The sequence below is a fragment of the Camelus dromedarius genome, chromosome 3 (assembly GCF_036321535.1).
Source record: "Camelus dromedarius isolate mCamDro1 chromosome 3, mCamDro1.pat, whole genome shotgun sequence".
Taxonomy (NCBI): domain Eukaryota; kingdom Metazoa; phylum Chordata; class Mammalia; order Artiodactyla; family Camelidae; genus Camelus; species Camelus dromedarius.
The window spans coordinates 35,388,468-35,415,473 of record NC_087438.1 but is presented as its reverse complement, the minus strand read 5'-3'; the positions used below and the strand labels follow the sequence as shown (position 1 = coordinate 35,415,473).

The following is a 27,006-nucleotide window of genomic DNA, read 5'->3' as shown; positions in this document are numbered from 1 at the left end:
CTATGGAGAAAAATAAAGCAGGAAAGGGAGATGGGAAGTGCTGGAGACTTCACGTGGGGTGTGTGTGTATGTGTGTGTGCATATGTGTTGATGTTGGGTTTCAAATAAAGTGTTTGGGAGGCCCCACTGAGAAGGCAGCATTTGAACAGACACTGGAGGAGGTGATGTATGGATGAGCCAGCTAGATATGGAGGGGAGAACATTCCAGACAGAGGGAAGAGCAAGTGAACAGGTGTGAGGGGAGCAGCAGGAGTTCTGGGTGGCTGGAGCTGCACATGGGAGAGCAGTAGACGAGGTGAGCGAGGTCCAGTATAGGAGGGCCTTTGACTTCACCTTTGATCCCAGGTGAGCTGAGGAGCAACTGGGGAGAGAGATGTGAGCAGAGGAGGGACCTAATGTACCCTGAACATGATTGGTGACGGGGGACAAACACTTTTTAATATATACTTCAATTTCAGGTCATCAGATGTTTTTCTAGCATTAGAACTAGGAACAGACAAATCTCCAGCCAACCTTCTCTTTACCTTTGGATTAATAACTATTAAATGGCATTTTAAATGGTAATTTGGGAGGAAATGATGTGTTTATCCAGGAAGGATACTGAAAAGGTGACCTCTATTTAAATGCTATCTTTCTAAAGTATATTAGGTTAAAAATTCTCCTGCCAGTGCCATCTTCCATGTTTGTTTTCAGACAGCTGAAAACAGTGTTCCAGGGACACGTGGCCAGGCCTACGGTCTGGAATTCCTCTTCCCACAGAACTCCAAAGAAATTCTCATGCACCTGCATACAAGTGGCACAACTTTCCCTTGAGACTCTTCATGAACTTTTCAACTCTTGTCAGAAACACCTCTGAGAGATCAAAAGTCTTTGCTCAAAGGAAGTGCGCCATAGGGCTGGGCGAAGTTGAACTGTTAAAAATGTTGGCTGAATTTTATCAAAACAAACACAACCCCAGAGACTTTTTTAGAAGTTCAGCTACTCCTGTTGGACTCTGAAAGTTCTCTGCCCTTGTATTTCGAGGTCACAGATTCCCTGAAGCCAAGTTCCCTTCTAGCTTTCAGATTCTCCTGGTCTCTGATTTTGATCCTGAGCTCTTCAGTAATTCCATCAGAACCCTGAAGACGTGAAAGGCAGTCTGATCAAATTTGTGGCTATTACACATCCAAGAGGAATAACTAATTCATTGGGTGACCATTTCAGAATGAAAATTAGAAAGATGAAATCTATTAGGGATTAAAATAAATGTTATGGGTAACATCTGTTAAGAGATGCACCAAAACAAAACAAAACAATTGTATTCTGAAGAAGGAGGAGCAGGATTAGAAGGTAGAAGGTGTAACCTCACATACAAGGAACAGTTAAGGGAATAATGCATGGTTAGCTTAGAAAAGAGAAGTTTGGGGAAACTTAATAGTTACCCCGGTCCATATGTCTCCAAAAAGCAGAAATCCAACAAGTGAGTGGAAGCTTCAGAACCTAAATCTAATATTCTGAATTGTCCAACAAAGCAATCTACTTCAAAAATTAGTCACTAAATAGAGTCTGAATTTTAATGGGCTTTGTTCCATTGGAAGAAAGGCAGAATTATATCACTTACCTACAACACATTTTAGTGTTAGAAATAGTCTTTGAACTCAGGCCTTCTGATAACCAGTCACCATTCTCTTTACTACCCCACATTACTCAACCAGTCTGTTCCTCCTTCAACGTATTTCTGGGGTGTAGTGTTGCTTCATAAAAATACCATCCGTCATAATTTGCACTCTGATTGTCAGAATCATACTTCCTGGGATGAACACATGCTTCTGTGTTTTAGAGAGATATAAAAAAATTAGGATTTCTTTTATAGTAGTTTTTTCATATTTTTAAATCACATTTCAGTAATTTGGTCTTTTTTTGTTGTTGGTTATAGGTGGAAAATGAATTGATTTCCTATGTTCATGATGATAGTGAAGAGCTTCTTGACAGTTTCACCATCTTTGCAAATAGCTCAGAGCTGGGAAAACAGAGTTTGCCCCAGACTGTCTTTGTGACTGTTGAATCAGTAAATGATGAGGCTCCAGTAATAACAGCCAATAAAATCCTCCAGGTACGTGCTCCATGCTTTTTGATTTACCGTAATGGCACAGGGCTACCAATTTCATTTTCTTTTGTGTTGTTTCTAATGTTAAATAGTAAGATATATGACTATGTGTGTATAGTTGACATATTCCTACTGGTTTTAAATAAATGTTAGTCAGTACAAGACGTTCTGTTGGGTACTCTTGGGAGATGATAAATCACAGTGAGTTGCTGTCATATTGTATTTCTTGAGTGGGCACCACTCACACCATGTTCCTTGAGGCATGGCTTTTCTACTTAGGTGAGGAAGGTGTCTGCACATGGGAAACTCCTGCAAGGCTGGTAGCATCATGGTTAAGAAAGTGGGCTCTGGATACTAACAACTTTATATAAAACAGGTAAACAAGGTCCTACTGTATAGCACAGGGAACTATATTCAATATCTTGTAATAACCTATAATGAAAAAGAATATGTATTTATATGTATAACTGAATCACAATGCCATACACCAGAAACTAACACAACGTCGTAAATCAAATATACTTCAATTATAAAAAAAAAAAAGAGAGTCAGTTCTGCCAAAGAAAGATCTGGATGAGAATCAGCTCCCCACTATTGGCTGCATGACCTTGGGCAAGATATTCAGCCCTTTCATTTGCAGTCTCATCTAGTGGTGGGAAATAGAGGTAGAGTTGTGAGGAATAAATGGTAAAACAATATACGACTCTCCTGCAGTGCCTGACATGTAGTTAGGACTCGGTAAATGATAGCTATTATTACTAAAAATCCTGAAAACCACACCAGCTTTAAAATAAAGTCAAGTTGTCGTACAGTTATGGGACAGTGTCTTGCAGGTTCTGGGAGCCTCCATCACCCTTCACTTTTTCTGAGAACCCCCAGGGGTGGTTCTTAAGCACTCAAGATGAACACGTCTAGGCTGCCACACAGTGTCCAGGAGCCTTAAAGTAATGTCTGCTGTTGGGGACTGTCGCCCACAGCAAGGGGCTGATGCTCAGGACGCCTTCTGGCTCTGATGGCACCACTTCCTGCCACACCAGCACTGCCGGCGTCAATGCTAGTGAACCCATTGGTGCCAGTTTACACTTAGGTATCTTAAAGCTTTCATTTAATAGATTTTCTTGGTTTTAACTTACTCCTTCTTGTTATTCCTTCTTCTAAGGACTTGGGCTTGAATTCTGGCTTGGAGAATAACTGTTATAAATGCTCAGAAATTGTCAGCTCTTATTACATGTAAGTGCTTAAAACTATTATAAGTGCTCCAAAAATATTAGCTCCTATTATGTGCAAGTATTGCTCTAAGGTCTGACAGCTCACGGAGACAGGCACTCCCGGTGCCCTCATTGAACAGATATGGAAACAGGGGAGAGAACTACATGGCGGCTCAATTACAGGCTCAGGATCGAGTGACAACCTAGGAGTCTAGTGGTATCCAGTGATGTCTGCTGCGAAGCCAACAAGAATATTTACTGAAGGAATGAATAAATTTAAATACAGACTGTCAGTTCCCCCCAACACTGGCCCACGTTTCAGAGACCAGGCTTTGTCTTGGCTCTTTCTTCCTATAGAATGGCTGCAGTTCTGGGAGAATCCTTGGCCCCTCAACACAAATAAGCCCTTAGTAGATCATTCGTCAGATATGTCCAGACATGGGAATCTGAGTGTGTTCACCTTGAAATCTGACTGCAACAAGTCTTCCTACATATGTATTTGGCAACTTCAACCTTGTTTATACTACTCATGAGAGTAAGCAGTTGACAGTAAATTCTTTAGAAGTTTAGAGGAAGTTGGGTATTCAGAGGAGATACAGAAGAGGTGGGTACCTCCCTTGCGTTGGGGAGCGCTTGGAGATGTGGTGGGGCAGTTTTTGTTGCTACACCTACTGAAAGATACTACTGTATTTAATGCCTGAGGGCCAGGGATGCTTAATATCTGGCAATGTATGGGACAGTCTTACAAAATGAAGAAATGTTCCACCCAAAGTGTCAGTAGTATCCTGTTGAGAAACAACCCTTGACGACGAATTTGCAAATTGCTGCTCATGAGCCTAATTGGGCCAACTGCCAGTTTATTTGGACAGTATGCAAGCTAAGAATGGTTTTTGGTAGATGAACATTGGCAATTGATTTGATACTAGGGAACTCTAATTTTGAATCTCACGTAAGCAAAATGTTAGCCCTTAAAAAAGAATTCCGTTCTTCTCAGTAGATCTGTATTGTGAAAAATTGTACTCAGTTATTATTATTACATTTTGAATTTTATCAGTGAAAATTTGCATTGTTACATAAATATCTATATACTATCCTCAATTTTGCTCATAACTCACAAAACCTGAAATATTTTCTCTCTGGTTCTTCATAGAATATCTTTGTCAACTGTCCAATAGAACTTTTTGTGATGATTAAAATGTTTTGTATATGTGCTGTCTAGTACAGTAGCCAATAGCCAAACATGGCTATGAAATATTTGAAATATGGCCAGTATGATTAAGGAATGGAAGTTTAAATTTTATGTAATTTTAATTTATTTAAATTAAATTTCAGTTTCCCCATATGCCTAATGGCTACTTTGTTGGACAGCACAGTTCCAGGCTCTAAGGGGCAATGCTGATAGGCAGGGGCAAGAAAGTGCAGAAAACGTCATTTATGGGCTAGGGGGCAAACCAACCCAGCTGGGATGGAAGATCCATGTGTTATAGCATAAAGCTGGAAATGAGGGCCTTGAACTCTGGGAAAGGATTTGGACTTGATTTTTGGCCAGGGGAAGACTATGCAGATACAGCCTATCTGTCTAGAGTGGCTGGGAGAACATAGAACTTTCAAAGCACTTCACCTTCATCATGTTTAAAAAAGAATATTAAAAAGGTGGTGGGTGAAGCTCAGTGGTACAGTGCATGCTTAGCATACAGGAGGTCCTGGGTTCAATCTCCAGTATCTCCATTAAAAAGAAAAGAAAAGAAAAGAAAAAAGAAAAGAAAACAAGCCCCCAAAGAGGACATAAAAAACATAATATTGTTTCCATTGTTTGACGGATTTCTCCCCGGTTCCTTCAGACAGCTTTTCATTCTTCTCTTAGTCTAGAGCCAGAATCGCCTTTTCAAGGACTGCTACATTTGTCCTACCTCCCTCCACTTCTGCAGTTCATTATAATCATGGATAAAAGACAGGAAATCCAGGTGGCAGTCTCTGAACAGTCTTGTGGCTAAATTTAGTTATGAGTCTTGAAGACCCCAGCAGAGTTTTTCATTAGTTGTTGCTACATAGTGACTAGCTAATGTAGATCAGTTGAACTATAAGAAACATATTTACTTATTACATGTTGTAGAGTATATATAATACTTATGTATGTATGCATGTGTATATGTTACACATTTACATGTATAATCCTTCTGTTAAAAAACAGAGGGTCAAATTGAACCCCTAACAGGTGAGGAAACTAAAGCCCAAGGAGCAGTGGGAATTCTAAGCTTCCATCACTGGTTGGTTGTAGGGTCACCTGACTTCTACCCTGAGACCTTTGACCATGCTTTCTTCTACCCTTCCTTTTTTTTTTGAGGGGGGAGATGTGGGAATATTTAAATAAAACATTTTAACTAACAAACAATTGTTAGGGCTGATGCTATTCTAACCCAGTAGATTTTGTTTGTTTGTTTTAAATGAAGTATAGTCAGTTTACAATGTTGCATCAGTTTCTGGTGTACAGCATAGTATTTCAGTCGTACACATACATACATATATTCCTTTTCACATTCTTTTTCATTGAAGGTTACTACAAGATATTGAATATAGCTCCCTGTGCTATACAGTAGAAACTTGTTGTTTATCTATTATATAAAACGTTAGTATCTGCAAATCTCGAACTTCCATTTTATCTCTTCCTACCCCCTTTCCCTCCTGGTAACCATAGTTTGTTCTCTATGTTTGTGAGTCTGTTTCTCTTTTGTACATAAGTTCATTTGTGTCTTTTTAAGATCCACACACAAGTTATATCATATGGTATTTTTCTTTCTTTTTCTGGCTTACCTTCACTTAGAATGATGATCTCCAGGTCCGTCCATGTTGCTGCAAATGGCATTATTTTATTCTTTTTTATGGCTGAGTAGTATTCTTTTGTATATCTATACACTACATCTTCTTTATTCAGTCATCTGTCAGTGGACACTTAGGTTGTTTCCATGTCTTGGCTATTGTAAATAGTGCTGCTGTGAACATTGGGGTGCATGTATCTTTTTGAATTAGAGCTCCCTCCGGATATATGCCCAGGAGTGGGATTGCTGGATCATATGATAAGTCTATTTTTAGTTTTTTTAAGGCATCTCCGTACTATTTTCCATAGTGGCTGCACCAAACTACATTCCCACCAACAATGTGGGGGTTCCCTGTTCTCCACACTCTCTCCAGCATTTATCATTGGTGGACTTTTTAGTGATGGCCATTCTGACTGGTGTGAGGTGATACCTCATTGTAGTTTTGATTTGCATTTCTCTGATAATTAGCGATACTGAGCATTTTTTCATGTGCCTATGTAACACAGTAGATTATGAATGTTATTTTCTAAAGACAAAGGGTCTAGACCACCAAGCTACAAGATGGTGCAGCACATCCATGATGTCTGGCTGGTGGTCGACACAAAGAGAAAAAAAGGTCTTTGGTGAGAGTAGTGGCCAGTCAGGTGACAGGAAGGGACAGGAAGAAAGCAAGGAAAACAGCAAAGAAGTTAGGAACAGTAAGCCTTTGACCTTAATTTATTAAAACCCCAGCTTTGAGTAAATGATTGTGCAGGCAGACCCAGGAGCTTACCCATGGCTAATCTAACTAGAAATTTGTACGTTGTTAAAAATCACTGGAGTTTGTAAAGTCCATTTTCATTTGCTCAAAATAATTGGATCTAGGAATAGGCTTTTTAATGCTTTTAGTTATATTACAGTTTGGTTCATTATTCAGCCTCTGCATTTTAAGTGAAAAATTTAGTGGTGCTGAGACCTTTGGAACTTGTCTCTTTGTCTTTGCAGTTTACTCCACGGTCATGCTCGGGTAGCCTGGGGATGGTGTGTTCTGGCTAGTCGACCTTTGGGGCCTCCCCCTCTGTTTTTAGCTGCCTTTCTCCCTCTCCCTACACTTTTCCTTGTTGTATCGATACCTGTCGAACTCATTCTCAGCAGTGACCTGAGAAGTAGGTTGGAGGCTCGAGTGATGAACTGTAGGATGCCAATTATTATTCAACGCAGTTATATAAGTTTACGTTTGTCACGGAGTAGAGTGCTGGACGTCTTCCATACTGGTGTCCTCTTCACAGCCCTGCAGGGAACCGACGTGATGAGTCCCCTCGTGGTAGAACGGGGGCCCTGAGGCCCAGAGCGGGCACAGGGGTAGGTGTGGACTTGAAGCGAGTGTGTCCAAGCCTGACTCTCTGGCCCCCGAGCTCTGTGGCTCACCCCCCGCCCCTGGCCCCCGCACCGACCTGTGACCCTATGACGGGCTCCAGCCTGCTCCGTGCTCCATGTGATCCAGGGCTGTTGCCTGGCCAGGAGAGCTCCCCAGCGCCGTTGTGCCGCTTGCTCCTCCCGAAGCGACTTGGAGGAGTGGGTTTGCAGCGGTTGTAGCCACACGTGTGTGTCTTTGCGCAGGAACCTCAGCAGAGAAGTTGTGTATTTTGCTGCGTACGCAGAACTGCAGGGTGAGAAGGAGGCGGGGGAGGGACCTGGGGTCTAGAGAGACACAGGACCAGAGCTGAGGTTGGCTGAGGGAGACGCAGGCTGGGGAGTTGGGTCGTGAACCCTTAGGCTTCTTTATGAAAAGGAATCGACGCCCCCTTGTAGGCTGGGCTTTCCGTTCTGAAGTGCTACCAATTATCAGAGGCACCTTCAACTTAATAGTAGCTTTACTGTATTTAAATGTACCTGTCAATTTAAGATGTTCAGAACATTAAGTTGTGAGGAGGAAAAAGTGTACCCTAGACTTTGTCTCTGTCTTCCCTTAAAATGAGAGAAACATGGTTTCTGCCAGGAACTCTGAGTTGCTCTGGCAGTTTGCCCAGATCCCCTCTCCCATCCTTGATACAGAGTGTTTATCTCAAGAAAAAAAGGAAGAGTAGCTGAAGGCAGGGCCCCTTTCCTTTATTCCTACCTGCATCCCTGGATAGCTTGGGTCCAGACCGGGAAAGGTGCAACTTCCCAGATTTGAGGGAGACGGTCATTTGACACTGGCTCTTTCTGAGCTTATTTTTTGTTTACCTAGTAAGAAACTCATTCTCTGCCTTAAAAGTTCTGGATTAAAGTTAGGAGACCAGAGTTTAGGGTTTGTAAACTGCCCGATTTAAGCAAAATTTCTCTGGGTCTCACCTTCCTCATTAGCAAAGCCATAAGTGGGTTGCAGGGTGTGTGTGTGTGTATGTGTGTGTGTGTGTGTGTGTGTGTAAAGGCACATGGGGTGAAGTCCGGAAGAAACTAGTTGTTGTAAGAGTCCTCTCCCCGTGAAGTCACACAGGATGCACTTAATTCCTCCAGCAGCAAGTTATGACGACACGCGGGAAGCACTGTCTACCAGGGAAGATCATTAGATCCTTAGTGCCCAAGGTTTTTATGGCGGCTGGTCCGGTAGACACCCTCTGCCTAGTGAGTACCAAAGCCCCAGATTCCCAGAAGGAAAGCAGGTGTCCAGCACAAACCACATCGTTTGTGCTGTTGAAATGTTGCAGAAAATTGTGTTACAGCTGAAATGTGATAGCAGTCTGGATCCAGGTGAGAGACCAAACAGCACTTGGAGAGTTGGAGAACTCAGGTTCATTACACCAACGGGCCCAGGAAAGTTAACACTCCAACCTCTGGACCCCGTCTGGAGGTTTACACAGGCTTTTATAGGCTGCCAGTTTACACTTTGCAACATCATATGCAAATAAAACATAACAAAAATTGACTAATTAGGAACAAACTTTGTAGAAATGAACCAATCAGGAGGGAGAGAAATAACCAATCAGGAGTGAACTCCATGCAAATGAAGTACTACAAATGGACCAATCAGGAGTGAGGGAAATGGACCAATCAGAAGTTTGCTCAGGGAACCAATAGAATTTTAGGGGTAAGTTCCACTTTCCTAGAAGTAAGCCCTTTCAGAGGCAAAAAGTGAGATAGAGCCTCTGGACCAGGGAACCTGATGATGCTGGCAGGAGAGTAGTGGCCCTGCCTGGGGATCCTGCCAGTCTTTTTTATGGGGCTTCCCACACTCATAGATACAGTGAGCCGCTCACTATTTAGGGAAAGTTTTATATCAGTACAGGACAGTGTTTAACAGCCGAGTTCCCAGGTGCCAGCCAAGTGCCAACTTGCAAGCAGGTTTTCTAAGGAACGGCAGTCTTAACCCTGACTTACCTCTTTTTTCTGAATAAAGGCTGAGGTGGGGGTGCTTAGGTGAGAAAGCAAAGAACTATGGATGTTAGAGGGAAGAGCATTCCCAACAAAGGAATAATCCAGAGTAAAAGTTGCAGCTTTGGCATGTTCGAGGACAGGAAAGCTCAGAGTGACCAGAGCAGATGGAGGGAGGAGAGTGGTCAGTTATTAGGTTCCATGGTGAGAGTTGATTTCTGGGCATAAGGACCCCTTATGCTAGACCATTTCAGTCCCTTGGCCTTCCAGAGATGATGATGGGGAAGTGGACCAGCATTTTTTTGAGCCTCTGCTGTGAGCCAGGCTCAACTCTAAAAGCATTGCCTGTGACTTCTCATTCAATTCTCTCAACAACCCTTCACACAGAATGAGGATTAAATAGACTTGGGGCACAGAAAAGTTAAGTCACTTGACCAAGGTCCTACAATTAGTAAGAGAGTAAGTTTTAAGCCCAGCTAGTCTGAACAGAGTCTGCTCTGCTATCCATAATGAGAATGATCTGGAACAGTGTTTTAAAACTCCAGGTTGCAAACTGTTAATACACTGTGAAATTAATTGAATGGATCAGGACCAATGTTTTTTAAACAAATGAAATAGAATAGAACAGGTAATATCACAATACTCTGTGTATTGTGAGGGTACTTTCACTTCATTTTAAACATACACATATACAAATGCACATGCGTGTACTAGGTTGTTGGTAAAATGTAGTCCTTACTTTGGGTGTTAATCAGAAAACATTGTATGCCACTGATTTAGCAATGCTAAATATTTTTATCTGAACAAATGACTTTTTCAAGTTATTCTTCTTCTTTACAGTTTGAGTAAAGTCCTAGGAGTTCATTTCTGGAAACTTCTATTTAGTAGGGCGCCTAGAAATGGGTACTGGAGGGTTATAACAGAGTTGATGCAGCCTATAAGAACTCCCTTCCCCAAATACCCTTTCATCAGGGTACTTTATCACATGCCAGAGGTCTCTGAGTTCAGGGGAGGAGAGATAGATTGTCACCCTCAACTTTGAAGTCTCCCCACGACCACCCATCATCATAGCCCTGCCTGCCCATTCGCTGCCCATCTGCCATGTTCTGTCCAGCAGGAAGAGAGGTGGGCACGGAGGGATCAGGTACAGTGTCTGCAAACCTGGCTGATTCACTGTAGGTACTGCTGGTATGGCCCAAAGTCATGGTGAGGAGGGGAAATACAGAAAAAGGAAGAACGTAATTAATTATAAAGTTTTAAATATTCAAAGAAAAATGGAAGTAGACCAGGGCATTTAATTACAACATTGCTTTCCTATTATATATGGTATAATGTGAATGAAATTAGCTTAAGAATTTTAGAATAAGGAAATCTTGTGCACTCAAAGTTTGTGATATAATTCCAATGACTATTATCAGTCTTAGCATAATTTAGACCCAATGAAAAAGAGCCAAGAGGTAGCCAGGACTTGGTCTTGCTAATTTTGAGAGCCCGTGTTGGGAGTTTATGGCATCTAAGATATCCTTTACCTTATGCCCCTAATCTTTTTTTGTTGGAGTATGATAGCTCTATCACATCCATGAGAATGTGTAATAACAACAGCAATTGAACATAGAAAACTTCCTGGAAAAACAGTGTGTGTTGGACATATTGCAAGGTGTTCTCACAAATTGACAACTTTTAGTACAGCTGAAGAATTGTCACACATCAGGCTTGTTAACTTTCTGAAAACTAATGTGTAAAGCTTATGTGTTTCATCAAAATAGCAGAGCTGTGGGAATGCATTTTCCAACAACAGATAGTTTTGCCAAAGCTATGGTTACTAATTACTTTTTTACAGGCAAAAGGTTCAAATTTAGGGAATTATTTCAGATAATGATTTTTCTTTTCCTAGATTTCAGAGCATAGTAAACACTAATAGTAACTATCATTTATATAATCATAATGGTAGCTAATGCTTACATAGCACTGATTCTGTTTCTGGCATTGCTCTAAGCATTTTACATTTATTTACTCATTTAATCTTCAACAGCTCTCCAGGATACAATTTTTATTTTAAGGATGAGGAATCTGAGACACAGAGAGGCTCACATACTTGCCCAAGGTCAGAAGTGGAAGAGCTGCTGGTTAGGCAGTAAGAGGCAGAGCTAGGGTGCAAGTTTTCGCTCGTAACCATGACACTCTACTGCCTCTTCCTTCACGGTTCTAGAAGTCCAAAGATCTGGTGAAGTAGATAAATGAAGTACTGCTGTTATTTTCATTTTAAAGAAGAGAGAAAGCTCCAGAGGTTAGGTGACTTGCCCAAAATAGCCAAGTTGGACAGTGGCAGAGTCAGGCAAAAGCAGTTCTAAATAGGAATTAATAAGGCCTGTGTATTATGATGGGTTCTCCAGAGAAACAGAACCAATGGGTGTGTGTGTGTGTGTGTGTGTGCACGTTGTGTGTGTATATATTGTAAGGGATTAGCTTATGTAATTATGGAGGTGGGCAAGTTCCCAGACATGTAGGTGAGTTGGCAACTGGAAATCTGGGAGAGACAATGGTATGGTTCCCATATAAAAGTTGACAGGAAGAGTCAATGTCCCAGCTCAAAGACAGTCAGGCAGGAAAGAATTCTCTTTACTTGGGGGAGAATCAGCTCTTTTGTTCCACTTAGGCCTTCAACGGATTGGATAGAGCCCACCCATATGAGGAAGAGCAATCTGCTTTACTCACTCAACCAACCCATTTAAGTGTTAATCTCATCCAAAAATATCCTCATAGAAACACCCAGAATAACATTTGACCACATATATGGGTGCCTTGTGGCCCACTCAAGCTGACATAAATTTAACCATCATAGTCTTTGGATTCTATGCTGTCTTTGACTTTCAAACAGCATTTTCTCAAGAACCTTCAGACTACTCCACATGACCGCACACTCTCCTTCCTTGGCATTGGAACTTAGAGGAGGTGGCAAGAAGGGTCATCTGTGTCTACTTGGGAGAAGGAAGTGGGGGTTTAGGGGTAGGGCTGCTGATAGCATCCTGATAGCATCCCAGAGGGGAGTTCGGAGGCAGAAATCTAAACGTTAACCACTCTGTCCCAGCATTTCAAGTACACTTCTTTCTCCTGAAGTACTTTAAACAACATTGCCTTAAGCTACAGGACTTGTGGCTGGCTGATCAAGGCCATTCAGTGGAACAGGAGATCATTTCTGTTGTGACAAGCTGGAGTTAAGAATTGGAGTTAGATCACGTTGGGGGAATCCTTTGCATTTTACTCTGAAGTATGTTCTACTAAGTGCTTTTGTATTCAAGCATGATGGGTGATTTTTGTGCTTACTGGGTAAAATGTATTGGTGTCCACAAGGGGGCTTCATTTTTCCATTTTTCAACTTTTGCGTTCAGTAATACTGTACATTTTGTTTTGTTGTTGTTGTTTGTACCAAAAATAGAATTACTTGTTTGTTTCTGATAAGCATTTGCCATCACTAAAAAGAGCTTTGAATGCTAAGGACGTTGGAAGAATGAGGGCAGCAAGTCTGAAACAGTGACTTGGAGGCCTGAAGGCTGGGAAGGGTCAAACAGTGGGACAGTCAGATCACAGATATTTCACATCCCTTATGTGAAACTCAAAACAAAGTTCTGAGTTTTTAAATATTAAGATCATAATTTAGGTTATATTGGATCATAATTAGGTCTCTAAGTCTCACTAACCTCCTATTTAAGTTAAAGGTGAATTAAAAAATATGTCATTCCAGATTCAAGTGTTAATTTTTTCAGGTATATATTCCTTAAACCATTATTTCTTGGGCTTTGGATCACTTTTAAATCTGAATTCAAGTTTGAAGTCTTTGTTTTTCTTTTCCCCACCTACATGAAGTTTCTGTTACCAAGTACGAGGCACTAGATCAGGCCCCACCCAAAGCAGTGGGGCTAATAGTTGAACTCAGTTTGGTCGGAGTGGAACTGAAGACCTGAGGTTACTAGCTCTTGTTTTGAGTGGCAGGTTTTACATTTATTTTGGAAGAGGGTATCTTCCAGAGGCAAGAGGGGCAAAAGCAGTGTTTCACAGAAGGGAAACTGCAGTGGAAAACATACTTCATCTAGCTTTTGTGTGCGTCATGTTGGAAAAAATGAGTATCTGCGAGTCACAGGAAGAGAAGTGGCAGTGTGTTTCCAAATTAATTTGAGTTCCTGAAGAAATGAGGGTAAGATACACAGACAGATTTAAATATGTTAAAAGTGAAAAACTAGAATGATTGCTCTTGGAATTTTGTTAAGCAGTCCAACTTCTATATTTTATAGAAACTGTAGCTTTCCCATGGATTAACAGAAGGCCAAAACCTTATAATTTGAACATTAGGTTGATTAGCATTTCTGGTAGTTATTAACAAAATTGATGTCCTTAGAGTTTAGGGCTGAAAAATCCTTGGGGGGCATATTCCAAATGCCAAGATATAGGAGTATCCATTGATGACACAATCATTAAATGGATAAACTACTCACCCCAAATTATGGAGGAATGCTGTGGAACGAAAAATGTGCAGTACATGTTATAAGACAGTCAGTTTATGGTCACCAAAGGGGAAAGGAGGGGAGGAGGAATAAATTAGGAGTATGGAATTAATAGATACAAACTACTATACATAAAACAGATGTCACACAGATTTACTGAATAGCACAAGGAACTATATTCAATATCTTGTAATAACCTATAATGGCAAAGAATCTGAAATATATTTGTACATGTATGTAACTGAATCACTTTGCTGTATACCTGAAACTCACATAATATTGCAAATCAACTATACTTCAATAAAAAAGAGTTAAAAAAAGAATAGTCTCAAAAGTGGTAATCATCACACTCCAAAGGGCTTTTAAGTAATATTAAAAAGTCACATCCATCCTCAGGGTCAAATCTAATGAAGAAGACACAAAACTCATATTTATTGAATACTTACTATGTGCCAGGTAAAGCTTGTTCTAAGCATTTTACCTATCTTAAATCACTCATTATACATAATAATTCTATTATTTCTGGTTGATTAATGAGGAAATTGAGGCACAGAGAAATGTGCCCGAGGTTTCATAGCTAAAGTGGAGTGTCATATCTGATAGGAAAATGTAGGAATCCTGTATACTTTCTAGTCTCTCTCTTTCAAATCTTGCTTAGTTATTTCATAAACTGCCTTTCCTACTCAGGAGGACAGCCCCTTAGACCAGAGAGATTATCGACTTAATCACTTAGACTTGAATTTTTAAATAACTTGGTAACAAGCGTAAAAGATGATAAGGTTCTAGTCAGAACAAGGAAGGACACATAAGCTTGGGACTGTGCAGTGTTTCTGCGGGGAAGACATTTGTCAGTACAGACAGAAATATGAAAATCTAGTTAGTGATAAAGCTGCTGTCTTTAGCGTTAGTGAAATATCACGTGGCAGCATGACTTGAGAAATTCGAAACAGCCTAATTCCATCAGATGTGATTTGACATCTCAACAAGCACTTTAAACTCAGCATGTTCAAAACTGAACTCCTTTGCTGTACATTGTAAATCAACTACACTTCCATAAAAAATAAGAAAAAAAAACTCCTGAGCTCCTGATCTAACTCCTCAGATCCACTCCTCCTGCAGCTGCCCTCCTTTCGGCTGATGGTAACCCCATCCTTCCAGCAGCTGAGGCCCAAACCCCGTCCTTCTCATCGCCTTTCCTTCTTCCGCACCTCACCACACCTAGTGCATCAGCAACTCCGCTGGCTCTACTGTCCACACACACCTGGAACCTGACCACTTCTTACCATCGCTCCAGCTCCCCCAACTCTCCTCTCATCTCTTTTGGGGTTATTGCAGTTGCCTCCCAGCTGGTCGCCCTGCTTCTGCCCTTGCCCTCCACAGTGTGCCTTTGACACAAAAGCCACCAGGATCGGTTAAGACCCAAGCCAGGCCAGGTTACACCTCACCTAAAGCCCCACGATGATTCCCTGTTGCACTCCAGTAAAGCCGGAGTTCTTCCAGGGACCTTCGAGAGCCTGCAGGCCTGGACCTTCCATGCACGTGTGACTCACTGCCTTTTATTCTTCATCTTGCCTGTTCTGGTCCCATCACCCTGACCTCCTTGCTGCTCCTCAGACAGCCGAGCCTCGCTCCACCCTCTGCCCAGATGTTCTTCTCCACCTGTCCCTGTGGCTCCTGCCTCACCTCCTCCCAGTTTTCCTCCAGTGAGCCTCCTACTTACCATTCTCCCACTCCCGAGCGCCTCATTTTGCTTCATTTAAAATTGTTTTCCACAGTGCCTGTGGTCTTCCCACAAACGATGTAACTCATTTCTTCCTCATGCCTATTGTTTCCTCCCTGTATTCCCCCTCCTCTCCTGCACGAATGTGCGATTCGTGAGGACAGGACTCAATTTTGTCTACTGATGTATTGCAAGCACCCAGAATGTTGCCTGGAACATAGCAGATGCTCAGCAAGTGATGAATTGTTGACTAATGTAAATAGATTTTAAATGTAATTGGAAAATAGAGACTGTTACTCAGAAACCATTGCAGTGAGCTACCAGCACAGCAAACATTGTAAGGCCCAAGGGACCGGATATTTGTTTTTCTGCAAGACAGGTAGGATAAAGGAGAATAATAAGAAATGTGCAGATGTGTGTTTTGCCCTCAACTATTTAAGAGCTGATGAAAGCATTTGCTTCTTTAATGAGTAGAAATCCTTACATCAACCCTATGAGGAGGTTCTGTGATTATCTGAAATTCCACATAGAGCCCTTAGCAGATGTCAGCCACACAGAAGGACTTAGGAACCACAGCTGTGATTGCTGTTATACTTTATAGACATGCATATGCAGTTTAAATAATTGATTTTGAATAAGTAACTATGCATCCTATTTTATTGAAACCTCATAAACCTCATACATTAAATAAACACTACCACATGCCCTGTATTTCATCCGGCATTTAATTATACGTGTGTCTTGAGTTAAGAATCCTCATGCTTTAGAAACCCTGGTGAACTGCTTTAGTTTTTAAATCTTTGTGCAAGGGGGCAGGGTCTCATAGCTATTCAATTTACTAACTTTATTTGATTGGAGTTGATCCTTGCAAGATCTGTGATCTTCTTCTCTTTAAGGTGTGGGCGAATTCTGTCACTGAGATTACCAGTGGTGACCTCTGTGCAGAAGATGGGGACTCCTCCCTGCAGGACCTTACCTACTTGGTCTCTCCACCCAGCAATGGACATTTGGCTCTCAAGTCCTTTCCTGGCCGACGCATCCAGAACTTTACCCAGGCTCAAATCAATGAGGGCCAGTTAGTGTTTGTACACACTGGTATGTCACAGAGAAAAACAATGTGAAACTAAAATGTGTTTAATCAGAGATTAACATGTAGTCAAGCCTAATAGCTGCTGATGGAAAACTACAAGCCATCTAAAAACTTTCCAGACTCTGTACCTTTTTCAAAGTGGCACATTTTAGTAAGGCCAATAATAGCAAACATTAGAGGGTACCTATAACTTACACGTGGCTTATTCACATTGTCGTGTAAGGCCTGCACTCAAATACAAGCTTCTCAGAGAGCCTTTTCCTGACCACCCACTAAAACAGCATCTCTTCTGTCACCCTCCATCCCCTAGCCCGGCTACCCGACCTTGTCATGTAGATTGATTCACTCATTCGTTTGTTGTCTGCCTTCCCCACTAGAGTGTAACAGCTGTAAGAAGAGGGTCTTTCTTCTGTTCACTCTTGTATCCTCAGCACCCAAGAACAGTGACTTGAACATAGTAGGTGCTTAACAAACTTTTGTTGAAAGGATGGAATCATGTTGAATACCTGTTATGTGCCAGGTAATATTCCAGATGTTGGGGATACATTAGTGAATACAACAAACACATTTGTTAAATGAATGAAGACATGAATGAATGAATGAATGAATGAATATAACTGTAAATCTAAGAGATCCTGGCAGTAAAAGGCTTTGTGTTCTTCCTCTGGTCATCAGTAAATCAATAAGCCAAATAGCCACTGCAAATCCGCAAAAGGGCTGATCCAGCCTACCTTTGTTTCCAGGCTGCCCTTGTCAGTGGACTGAGAGGGGAAGCCGCCCATTCCCAGCCTGCAGAGGGAAATGGGAGGGGGCGTGAGCTGCAGGCGCAGGATGGGAAAACTAAAAGTCATATCTTTTCAGCCATTTTAAATTATCTTCTTTGAAAATATAGCAAAGAAAATAAAGACGAAACATCATCTAAATTCAAATGTAGTAATTTCCTGATTATCTTTGCAGTTAATGCAAAGAATCTCCAAATAACCTGAAAATACTTTACTATGTGACTGTTCTCATCTAGTGGTTCCAAACCTGTTGCCCAGGAACCTGTTAGGGTTAGTTTTATTGCAGTAAGATCCTAAATCTACCTACATATGTACCAAAACATTGTTTCTAGACTGAATGATCTTTTCTATGTATGTGTGTTTTCCTTTTTTAAATGTGTACAGATGTGCTCATTAATAAAACGCAATTCATTTAAAGAGGCACTGAATTGACAGGTGGTTTCTACCAATTATGTGTGGTTTTGATTAGTAGATATTAAAAGTCCAAGTATTATTAGGAGAGGGCCAGGGAACTTTTTTTTTTATCTTTATGAAAGGATTATCCTATTTTTAAAATGGAGAGAACTGCTCTAGAGACTGGCACAGGGGAAGATTAGAATTTCTAAAACTGTGCATTTTGCAATGGAAGAGAATTATTGACTCTCTGGCATATGCTGGGCACTGCAGGAGATGCAATCACACGATTCATTTCATTTCACCTGGAGAAGTTCTCCAAGCGATTGGGAGTAATGATCCCATTTTAGAAATGAAGAAGCTGATGCTCAGAAAGATTTAAGTCAGTCTGACCCTAAAGCTGGGCTTTCTCTACTAGCTGCCATTGAAGGACATTGAAGGGCAGAGTAGGTTGGAGAACTGAAATTATTCTTTGCAATGAAGGATTAAAATATAAGTTAGCTCTCTGGCTTGATTTATTTAACTACCAGGTCAATATTTGCTGTTGATGAGTAGAGAAAATAATTTCTCCTGAAAAAGCAGGAAGGGGGATTAAAGTCAAGCTCTTTGCGAGTCAATCCATTACATTTTCTAAATGGATGTGGAGGCAATAATAGCCTTCAGAGTGGCTGGAGCCCGGCTGCAGATGAGTCTTGCTGAACCCAGCTGGTTCTCCCTGCTACAACTGTCCATCAGCAGCCCAAAGAAAGGCTTTGGTTTAATTAGTCTCTCTTAGCATTTATATTTGCAAAGTACTCTGCCATTAATCTAATTCATTATTCCACATAACAACCTAAGTAGGTTGATAGAGCCAAGATGGGGAGGGGGGAGCGGTTGACTAAGTGATTTCAGGTCACCCTTCTGAAAGAACTGGCAGGTCAGGAACATCTGAGGTCATAACAGAAAATCCACAGGTCACAGCTGCTTTGATGTTCCCCTCCTTCCTCCTCTTTGGTCATAATTAGTGTAATAGTTGGGATTATTCTAGTATTTGTTTGGATATAATTCTTTTTGATACCATTTCCATTTTGTTTCTGGATTCATGAAATGTTCAAAGTACCTCATGGCAGAAAGCATTCTCTCCCTAATTTCATGTTTCATTAAAGACAACTTTCAAAGTGCTCTTTCTAGTACAAACAAGCAAACAAACAAACAAAATAGCATTTGGTTGTGGGCCTCTGTTCTAAATTAGGCAGATCCAGAATTCTCTTTCTCTATTTTTTTAAATATGATGACTCTTGAGTGTACTGGGAAATATTTTTTAAAGGCTTTTTTGTGAGGGATAAGAACTCCCTGGGTTTGCTTAGATAACAGAGACTTGAGAGACCGTTAAGCCATCAGCCAGCCCTTTATTAAATCATGCTATGAAGGGAGTACTTGTAGGTAATTGCAGGGTCTGACCATGCCTGCTTTGTTCCCTGCCTCGAGTCCCTGAGGGCAACAAAGAGGCCATTTCTACCCATTCCGTGATGCAAAGACCTGTGGGCCTGCAGAGTTACAGGGTGAAGGGACTGTGCTCATCAGGCTGTCTGCATGGTGATCTCGTTTGGTGCTTTGGGAGTCAGACTGGTAAAGCACTCCTGGGAACAGGGTCAATATGGGGCCCGTCTCCATTTCTGTTTAGCACATAAGTGAATTTATAACTTTGCTGATATCACTAATTAATCCCTTGACAGACATGTGGGAGTAGAATTCTCTTCTTGCAGGAATGTAACAAAAGCAGACCTGGGCCTTCCCCCACTTTTCTCTTGCCCTTCTGCAGAAAACAGATGGTTTGAGATAGATGAATAATTAGGAATTATTTGGGGGGAAGGCTTAAGTGTTACTTACTTCCCTATAGTTTTGATTTTCAGTATTATCAATAGATCAGAAATTGCTAAGGGGGTGTGGGAGTGTGTGTGTATGTGTGTGCATGCACATGTGCGTGTGCTCGTGTGTTGCATGCGTGCATTACTTTTATTGTTACAAATTGATTCCAAAATAGTAAAATGCAGGCAATGAGCATGTTTTAAATTTTTAAAAAAAATTTTTGGAGGTAATATCTTTTTTATTATTATTCTCTTTTATTATTCTCAGGAGAAGGTCACGTGGGAAAATGCATTTTAGGCCTTCATTGATGTTCTTTTCACTTTGCGTTTTGGCAGTATTTGATTTGGTGAACCAGGTGACTGTATTAATGCACTCTTACATTGATAGGGGTCACTTTGCAGGGGGATCAGGTGGGAGAGACGGTGAAAGGGGGTGGCTCTTGCAGAACAACCAAATTGACCAGAGTGTAATTTCTTCTTTTGAAGGAGCGCTGTCAGGAGGCTTTAATTTTCAGGTTACAGATGGTTTGAACTTTGCACCACGACAAATTTTTAGCATCACAGCTCGAGCTCTGATCATTAACTTAGAAGTAAACAAAGGACTGAGCATCTTTCCAGGTAAGACTTTAACTTCGTTGTTTGGGTTTAAGTGTTTTTCAGTTTGTTTAGAAACTTCTACCTGTATGGTGTAAAGTATCGTCTTTTACTATAGAGTGATATCAACCAGCTACAAAGTCCCAGCAAGAACTGTCTCTTTGCTGGAGTTTAGCAAAAGCAAGCCTGGGTCTTTCCCCCTGCCTCTCTCCCCTCTCCTATTCCTCAGAAGAGGGTGTACTGGGGAAGGGCGATGAGGGAGGAATCACTGAAGCAGCAGGCTTTATGATCCATATGCACTTTTCCCCTGCTCTCTCCTTTGGGTCCTTAAAGAAGCAGGAAAACCAGGCTCTGCTGTAACCATCTAGATCTTGGGGTTTTCTTTTTTCGAATATAAAAACCCTGTGTACCAGGGGACCATAGGGGATTTCACTCAGCTCTTGTTTTGGGTCCCTGAAGCCTCTGGACTACTGTTTGCCAAGAATCTCAGCCTGGCTGAGATGGAAAGATCCAAGTGAGCATCTCTGGCCCAATACTGTCGCTGCAGGGATAGAGAAAGATTTACCCAATTGCAGGGGCAATAAAAAAGGAGGGAATTTTTTTACCTTGTTATTTAAAAAAAAAAACATTGAAATAGCACAGGAAATAATAAAATTTATATTACAATTAAAAAAAAAACCTGGGCTTTTGTAACTTGTATACTTGATACACATTATCAGTAAAACATGGATGGAGAAAAACACTAATCATTTTATTAATTATGGCCACTCCATGGTCACCCCAGCCAGGTGTTCTCAACCACTGGGAAGCTTTTAAAAATACCAGTGTCTCGGCCTTGCCTTACAAAACCAATTGAATGGGAATCTCTGAGATGGGACCTGGCTATTGTTACTTTTTCAAGTTCCAGCTGGTTCTGAAGTACAGCCAGGACTGAGATCCATGGGGCTAGGCATTGTGCTAGTCTTTTTGTAACCTTTACATCTATGTGAGATAGGTGATATATTCACAGCAAGTTGGCAGGACTTGTGGCTTAAAGAGATGATGTAACTTGGCTGTGCAACCAGGAAATGGTAGATAAAGCTTACATACCTCTAGAGTAGACCTAGAGAAAAATCATTGTTTGTAACTTAAAAAAAAAAAACAAGAATCTTTAGAAATTTTGAAATTTTTAGTTACGTTAAGCTTTTGAGCTCACAAATAGAAACCTTATCAAAATCCAGTTAAAGATAATGTTAACCCAGATTCTTATCTTCTAAAAACTTTTTATATCCCATATTTTTTCTCTGAGCATAAGTGCGATGCTTCTATCAATTTCTTCAAGGCCAAAAGGGTGCCATTTAGTGTTTAAAAAAATAAGCAAACTACTGCACCCTAGTATTTGGAAAAATACAGCAATCTATTTTTTTTAAAAGTTCTAAAATCAGTAAATCTGGTTGCTGCAAAAAATTAAATACCTTTCATCTAGTCTGGCTAAACTGTGGTTTAGTAACTGAAGACAGTTTTATTACATTGAAGGGGAGTTATAGCCACTATAGCTTAGGAAGTTTTTGAATTTCTGGCACCTGTTTTACTGAATATTAGTTTTGAAAGAAAAATATGTTAACATGGCCCAAATTCCCTTGTCACCCTTGTGGAACTATGCAAAAACATATAGCTTTCTTAGCCCTCTCCTTAATATTTGGAGACAGCCCCGAGTAACCATCTCCTCTCCCTTCCCAACATGCACCACATCTGCCCTGGCCTGGCCTTCTTGTATCCTGTATCCGAAAACCCTCCACTGGAACTTGCATGTTATCCTCAGATCCCAAAGTGACCTGTTCCTTTTTCTAGCTCCCCCTAGCTTGTTAGGTCTGTTATTCTTGGTTTCTGTGTCTTCTCTCCCCAGACTGTGACTTATTTCCAGCTCCAGCTCCTGGCCAATAGGAAAGAAGATGCATTTTCATGTACGTTTCCATTAGGCAGCTCTTATATTTGATCTGAGCTTGGGTGAGTGTGAAATGAGATCCATGGAGTCACAGATTTTAGAATTGAGATGGACCTTGTGGGCCACTTGGCCCAGTTGTTCTTGGCATTCTTCCTACCCTAACATCCCAAGTAGCAGTGACCCTCTCTTCTGCATCAGAGTTCTAGGTGTGGGTGTGGCTCTGAAGACCACATCTCCTCATCCTACCTCCAGGGACATAGTTGAGCCTTGCTCAGCCTGGCTCTGCAGTGGCCTCCCAAGGATGTTGGTCCCTGATGCTGTGAAAAGCTGCAAGGATGATGATGACAGATGTGTCACTCTTTTTCTTTCCTCAGGACCGCCCCACCCTACCATGTCAGGTCCTGCTGGGAGCAGGCCTGGGTGACCTCTGCCTCCCTCATCTATTAGCTGGCCCCTTGGCTGGGGGAGGAAGGGAGGCACTCTGTGTCCCATCTCCGATGTGACTCCAGGTGTCAGTTATCAGCGACTGCTGCTCTTGTCAGACTCGAGTTGACCTGTATGTTCTGAAATATCAGGGAAAATCTATTCTTTCTTACAGAGCTATAGATTTTATAGAACTGAAATAGGAGAAAATCTCTTCCTACTTTATAATAGACGTTCAGATACTATTGATGTCTGTGTTTTTATAGTGTTTGATATTTTTAATCTACTGAACTGGGTTGTTACAAAGATTTGAACAAACTAATGTATTTAAAAGCAAGTTTTGATCGTTTCTATTTGGCAGATAAAAAACACTGGGCAGGTTCAAATTCATGCAACTAATAGGAATCATAAGCCCCCAAATTGAGTGCCAACTCCAACCCCAAACTGTGTGCTCCAACCACAGCAGCTCCTGTCCCTTGTGTTCGTGCCTTTGTTCCAGGGCTGCCTCTGTTTTAGAATATCAATTCCCTGTGAATGGGGATCATCATGGTGGCTGTGTACTCTGTCTCCTTCTTGATATTCTTGAGGGACTGATGTATACAACCAGGAGAAGATACATAACAATTTAATAAACAGCAATGTGTATGTGGAAATTTTATATGTTAGGGAAATATTGCAACCTAGCATTAATCAACATTTTTTGAAACTCACATTGATCCCATAACAGTTGGACTTTCTCTACGAGCCTAGCAGACTTTGGCCATGCTGTTCTGCCTCCTTTGTGTACTGTCTTAAAAAGTGGCCCTGGCGTGATAAATGTAAGAACTTTCTTAGGGTAAGCCAAAGTAATTATAAGAATACTTAGTGAGTGAATGTTTTAAGGTTAACCATGGGTTGTAAGGCCTGCCAAATTTGAAAGTCATTCTTTACCTCAGTTATTTTAAAGTAGGAAGGACTTTAGTTCTAAATGAAATTTTTGTGTTTATGAACTAAGAAAAAAGATCTATTTGATGTATATTTTCATCTTGTAATTTTGTGTGTGTATATGTGTATATATATACACACACACACACATATATATATATGTATATATATTTCTGTTTCTTTCTAGACAACTTACTGCCCAGAAAGGAGTTTTGTAACTGGTTTTTCACCTTGAATGCCACCATTGAACATGTTTGTTTGTTTATCCTTAGTGGTGGCATGTTGGAACATACTGTGGCCCAGAACCTAGTTTTTCTGTGTAACCAAATTGCACTTGGCTCCTTTGAGAGTGTTGAGGAGGGGTTGACCTTGAGAGTTTTGTCAAACTGGTCTAGAATGTAAGCTTACACAGATCCAGAGTTAAGTAGCAGGATATTCATAGCAAACTATGTGACTTCAATCTCCTTGGGGTTTGGTTATGCTATAGAAGGAATCATGTCTCACCAATGGGCCATCTGTCCTCTTTGGAATTGAGGGAGAGAGAAAGGCAGGAAGAAGTCACAGCATATTGCTAAAGCATTTAGAGCCGAGATTTCTAAAACCTTTTAGTCAACTGGTTTTGAAACACTGTATTGAATATTTTAAGACTGAGCAGGAGATAACCAAAAGTCATAAGAAAAGATTTTCAATCCTCAAGGAGAAAATTAAAGGCTTACTACAGTTCAGGGGAGGGAAATTTCCCTTAGACTGGGATGATCAGGGAGAGCTTGTTGACCAAATGAGTCTCGAGCTGCCCCTGCAGAATGAATAGCATTTTGATGGGTGGCAACAAAGACATACCAGAGAGGACAGCATGACTGCGGGTAGTGAAAACCTGGGAAGAAGCGGGTGTGTCTGGAAGGTGGAGAGCAGAATCTGTCAGATTTGTTGAATAATTCATCACATTTCCTAACTCAGACATCACTGCAGCACTGAGCTCAAAGTAGTATGATAGGCAATATAAGATCAGCCTTTAAAAAATACTCGCTTGGCATCAGTGAGACCTACATTTGACCAGCAGACAAATTATTTAGCCTTATCATCCCTTCTTCGGGATAAGGAAACAAATTATACTTCTTAGGATTATCATGGCGCCTAAAAGAAAGCGCAGGACTGTGTCGGTGCTGTTTCCTGGCATATCTCCACTCCTGATTGTAGGGCTTGTCCCATTCGAGGCACCTGGTAATGTCAGTTAAAGAAATACACAAGACCTTCTATCCTGGTGACCATGAAACCCTTGTTGTCATGGTGGTAGTTGATCTTCATGAAACAAACACAATAGGATGTAAGTATGTTTGAGAAATACTATCCTTAAAAGGAGGATAAAACAGATATTTTTTTAACTTCAAGACTCAGAGTGTTCAACATGCTGATTTGATTTTCAGATCTCTCAGAGGTACACATGGGGTGAGAGCTGACTAAACAGATATGGTTATAGAACCCTTTTATTACCACACTCCTCTAGGACAGTTTTTCTATGGAATATATATTTAGATGGGACCTTAGTGAAATCTTTTCCGAACTAAGTGTTTGGAGCTCATTGATGAAAATATTAATGCTGATGAAATGAGTTTTGGGGGGGGGGGAGAAAATATTTGGCTCATGGTGAACTGGGCTGGAAGATAAAAGATGCCCATCAGGCAGTTGCAACATGGAGCCAACTAGTCTTGCTGACTGAGCATGCTCGAGGTGACTGCTGAATGGGAATTAAACCATAGATGACTTTCTGGGTTAGGTGGCTGGTCAGGGAATGAGGAATTGATGTACCCTGGCCGAGAGAAAAGCACTCTTGACCTGGAATATTTCCCCAATGGGTCCTCTACCCCAAAAGGCTAAGATAAGTGAAATGATTTTTAAAGAGACCCTCCCACCTGCCAAAAGTAATCCTGGGGGTGAAGGAATAAATGAAAAGTTAAGAATCCTTTATAGGAAGGAAATAATTAAGAAGGCACAGTGGGGAAAAGTTCCAAAGGATAACTGAAGATGAGAAGTTGGATGTCGGGGTGCCCAGAGAGACTGCACACAAAAGAGACATACTCCACCTGAAAAGAAGCGGGGACCCTACCTTAGCAGGTAATAGAAAATAGGCCTCAGTTACGACTTTATGTAACATTGACTAAGGGGACAGAACAATTCCTCTTGGCCTCCCCAGGGTGTCCTTAGATCCTGGGCCCCCAGCTCGAGAAGCCAGAAGGTGGCAGTGACTGCAAAATTTCCAGCAGCAAGAAGAACTAAGAGGAATGTGGGGGTCTATTAAAGCATCTTTTTTGTGTGTGACAACTACGGCTGTACCAAGGCAATCCTGAATCTGAGACAGAACTGTGTTCTTTAGGCTGTTATTTGCAGGTACTCCTACCTCCCCAACAGGATCCCCAGGACCTAGTTAGTGCCCAGCCCAGGGGCTTGGGTATTTTACTTTATTTTATTTTGTTTTCAGCTTTATAGAAGTATAATTGAAAAATAAAATTATAAGATATCTGAAGTGTGCAACGTGATGATTTAATATATGTATACATTGTGAAAAGATTCCCCCACTGAGTTAACACATTCATCACTTTACATTTTTACTTTTTTTTTTTTTGGTGAGAACATTTTAGTTCTTTTCTTTTAGTAAATTTCAATTATATAATACAGTGTGGTTAACTGTAGTCACCATGTTACACATTAGATCCTCAGACCTTATTTATCTTATAACTGAAAATTTATAACCCTTTTACCAATTTCTCCGTATTTCCCCCACCCCCTAGCCCCTGGCAACCACTTTCCACTCTCTGTTTTTGTGAGTTTGACTTTTTTTTTTTTAAGATCCCACATATAAGTGATACTACACAGTATTCGTCTTCCTCTGTCTGGCTTGTTTCACTCAGCATAATGCCTTCCAGGTCTACCCAAGTTGTTGCAAGTGACAAGCTTTTCTTCCTTTTAAGGCTGAATAATATTCCATTGGGTACGTATGTATGTATGTATGTGTGTCTGTGTGTGTGTGTGTATTACATTTTACAACATTTTCTTGACCCATTCATCCATTGATGGAAACTTAAGTTGTTTCTATACCTTGGCTATTGTGAATAATGCTTCAATAAACATTGGAGTATAGATTTCTCTTTGAGATAATGGTTTTGCTTCCTTTGGATACATACTCAGAAGTGAGATTGCTGTATCATGGGGTAGTTCTATTTTTAATTTCTTAAGGAACCTCCATACTTTTTTCCATAGTGGCTACACCAACTTACATTCCCACTAACACTGCATAAGGGTTCCCTTTTCTCCACAATCCTCACTAGCATTTGTTATTTCATGTCTTTGATAATGGACATCCTAATGGGTG

At 40.9% G+C, this 27,006-nt stretch overlaps 1 protein-coding gene across 1 annotated transcript in view; it reads left to right on the top strand.

Moving 5' to 3' along the window:
* The window catches only part of LOC105087163 (chondroitin sulfate proteoglycan 4), a 63,782-nt gene that overhangs the window by 13,971 nt on the left and 22,805 nt on the right, over positions 1-27,006 (top strand). Inside the window, exons 5-7 of the mRNA XM_031445027.2 lie at positions 1,916-2,092; positions 16,559-16,757; positions 20,261-20,392. Coding sequence (XP_031300887.1) covers positions 1,916-2,092; positions 16,559-16,757; positions 20,261-20,392 — 508 coding nt within the window. The remainder of the gene's footprint in view (positions 1-1,915; positions 2,093-16,558; positions 16,758-20,260; positions 20,393-27,006) is intronic.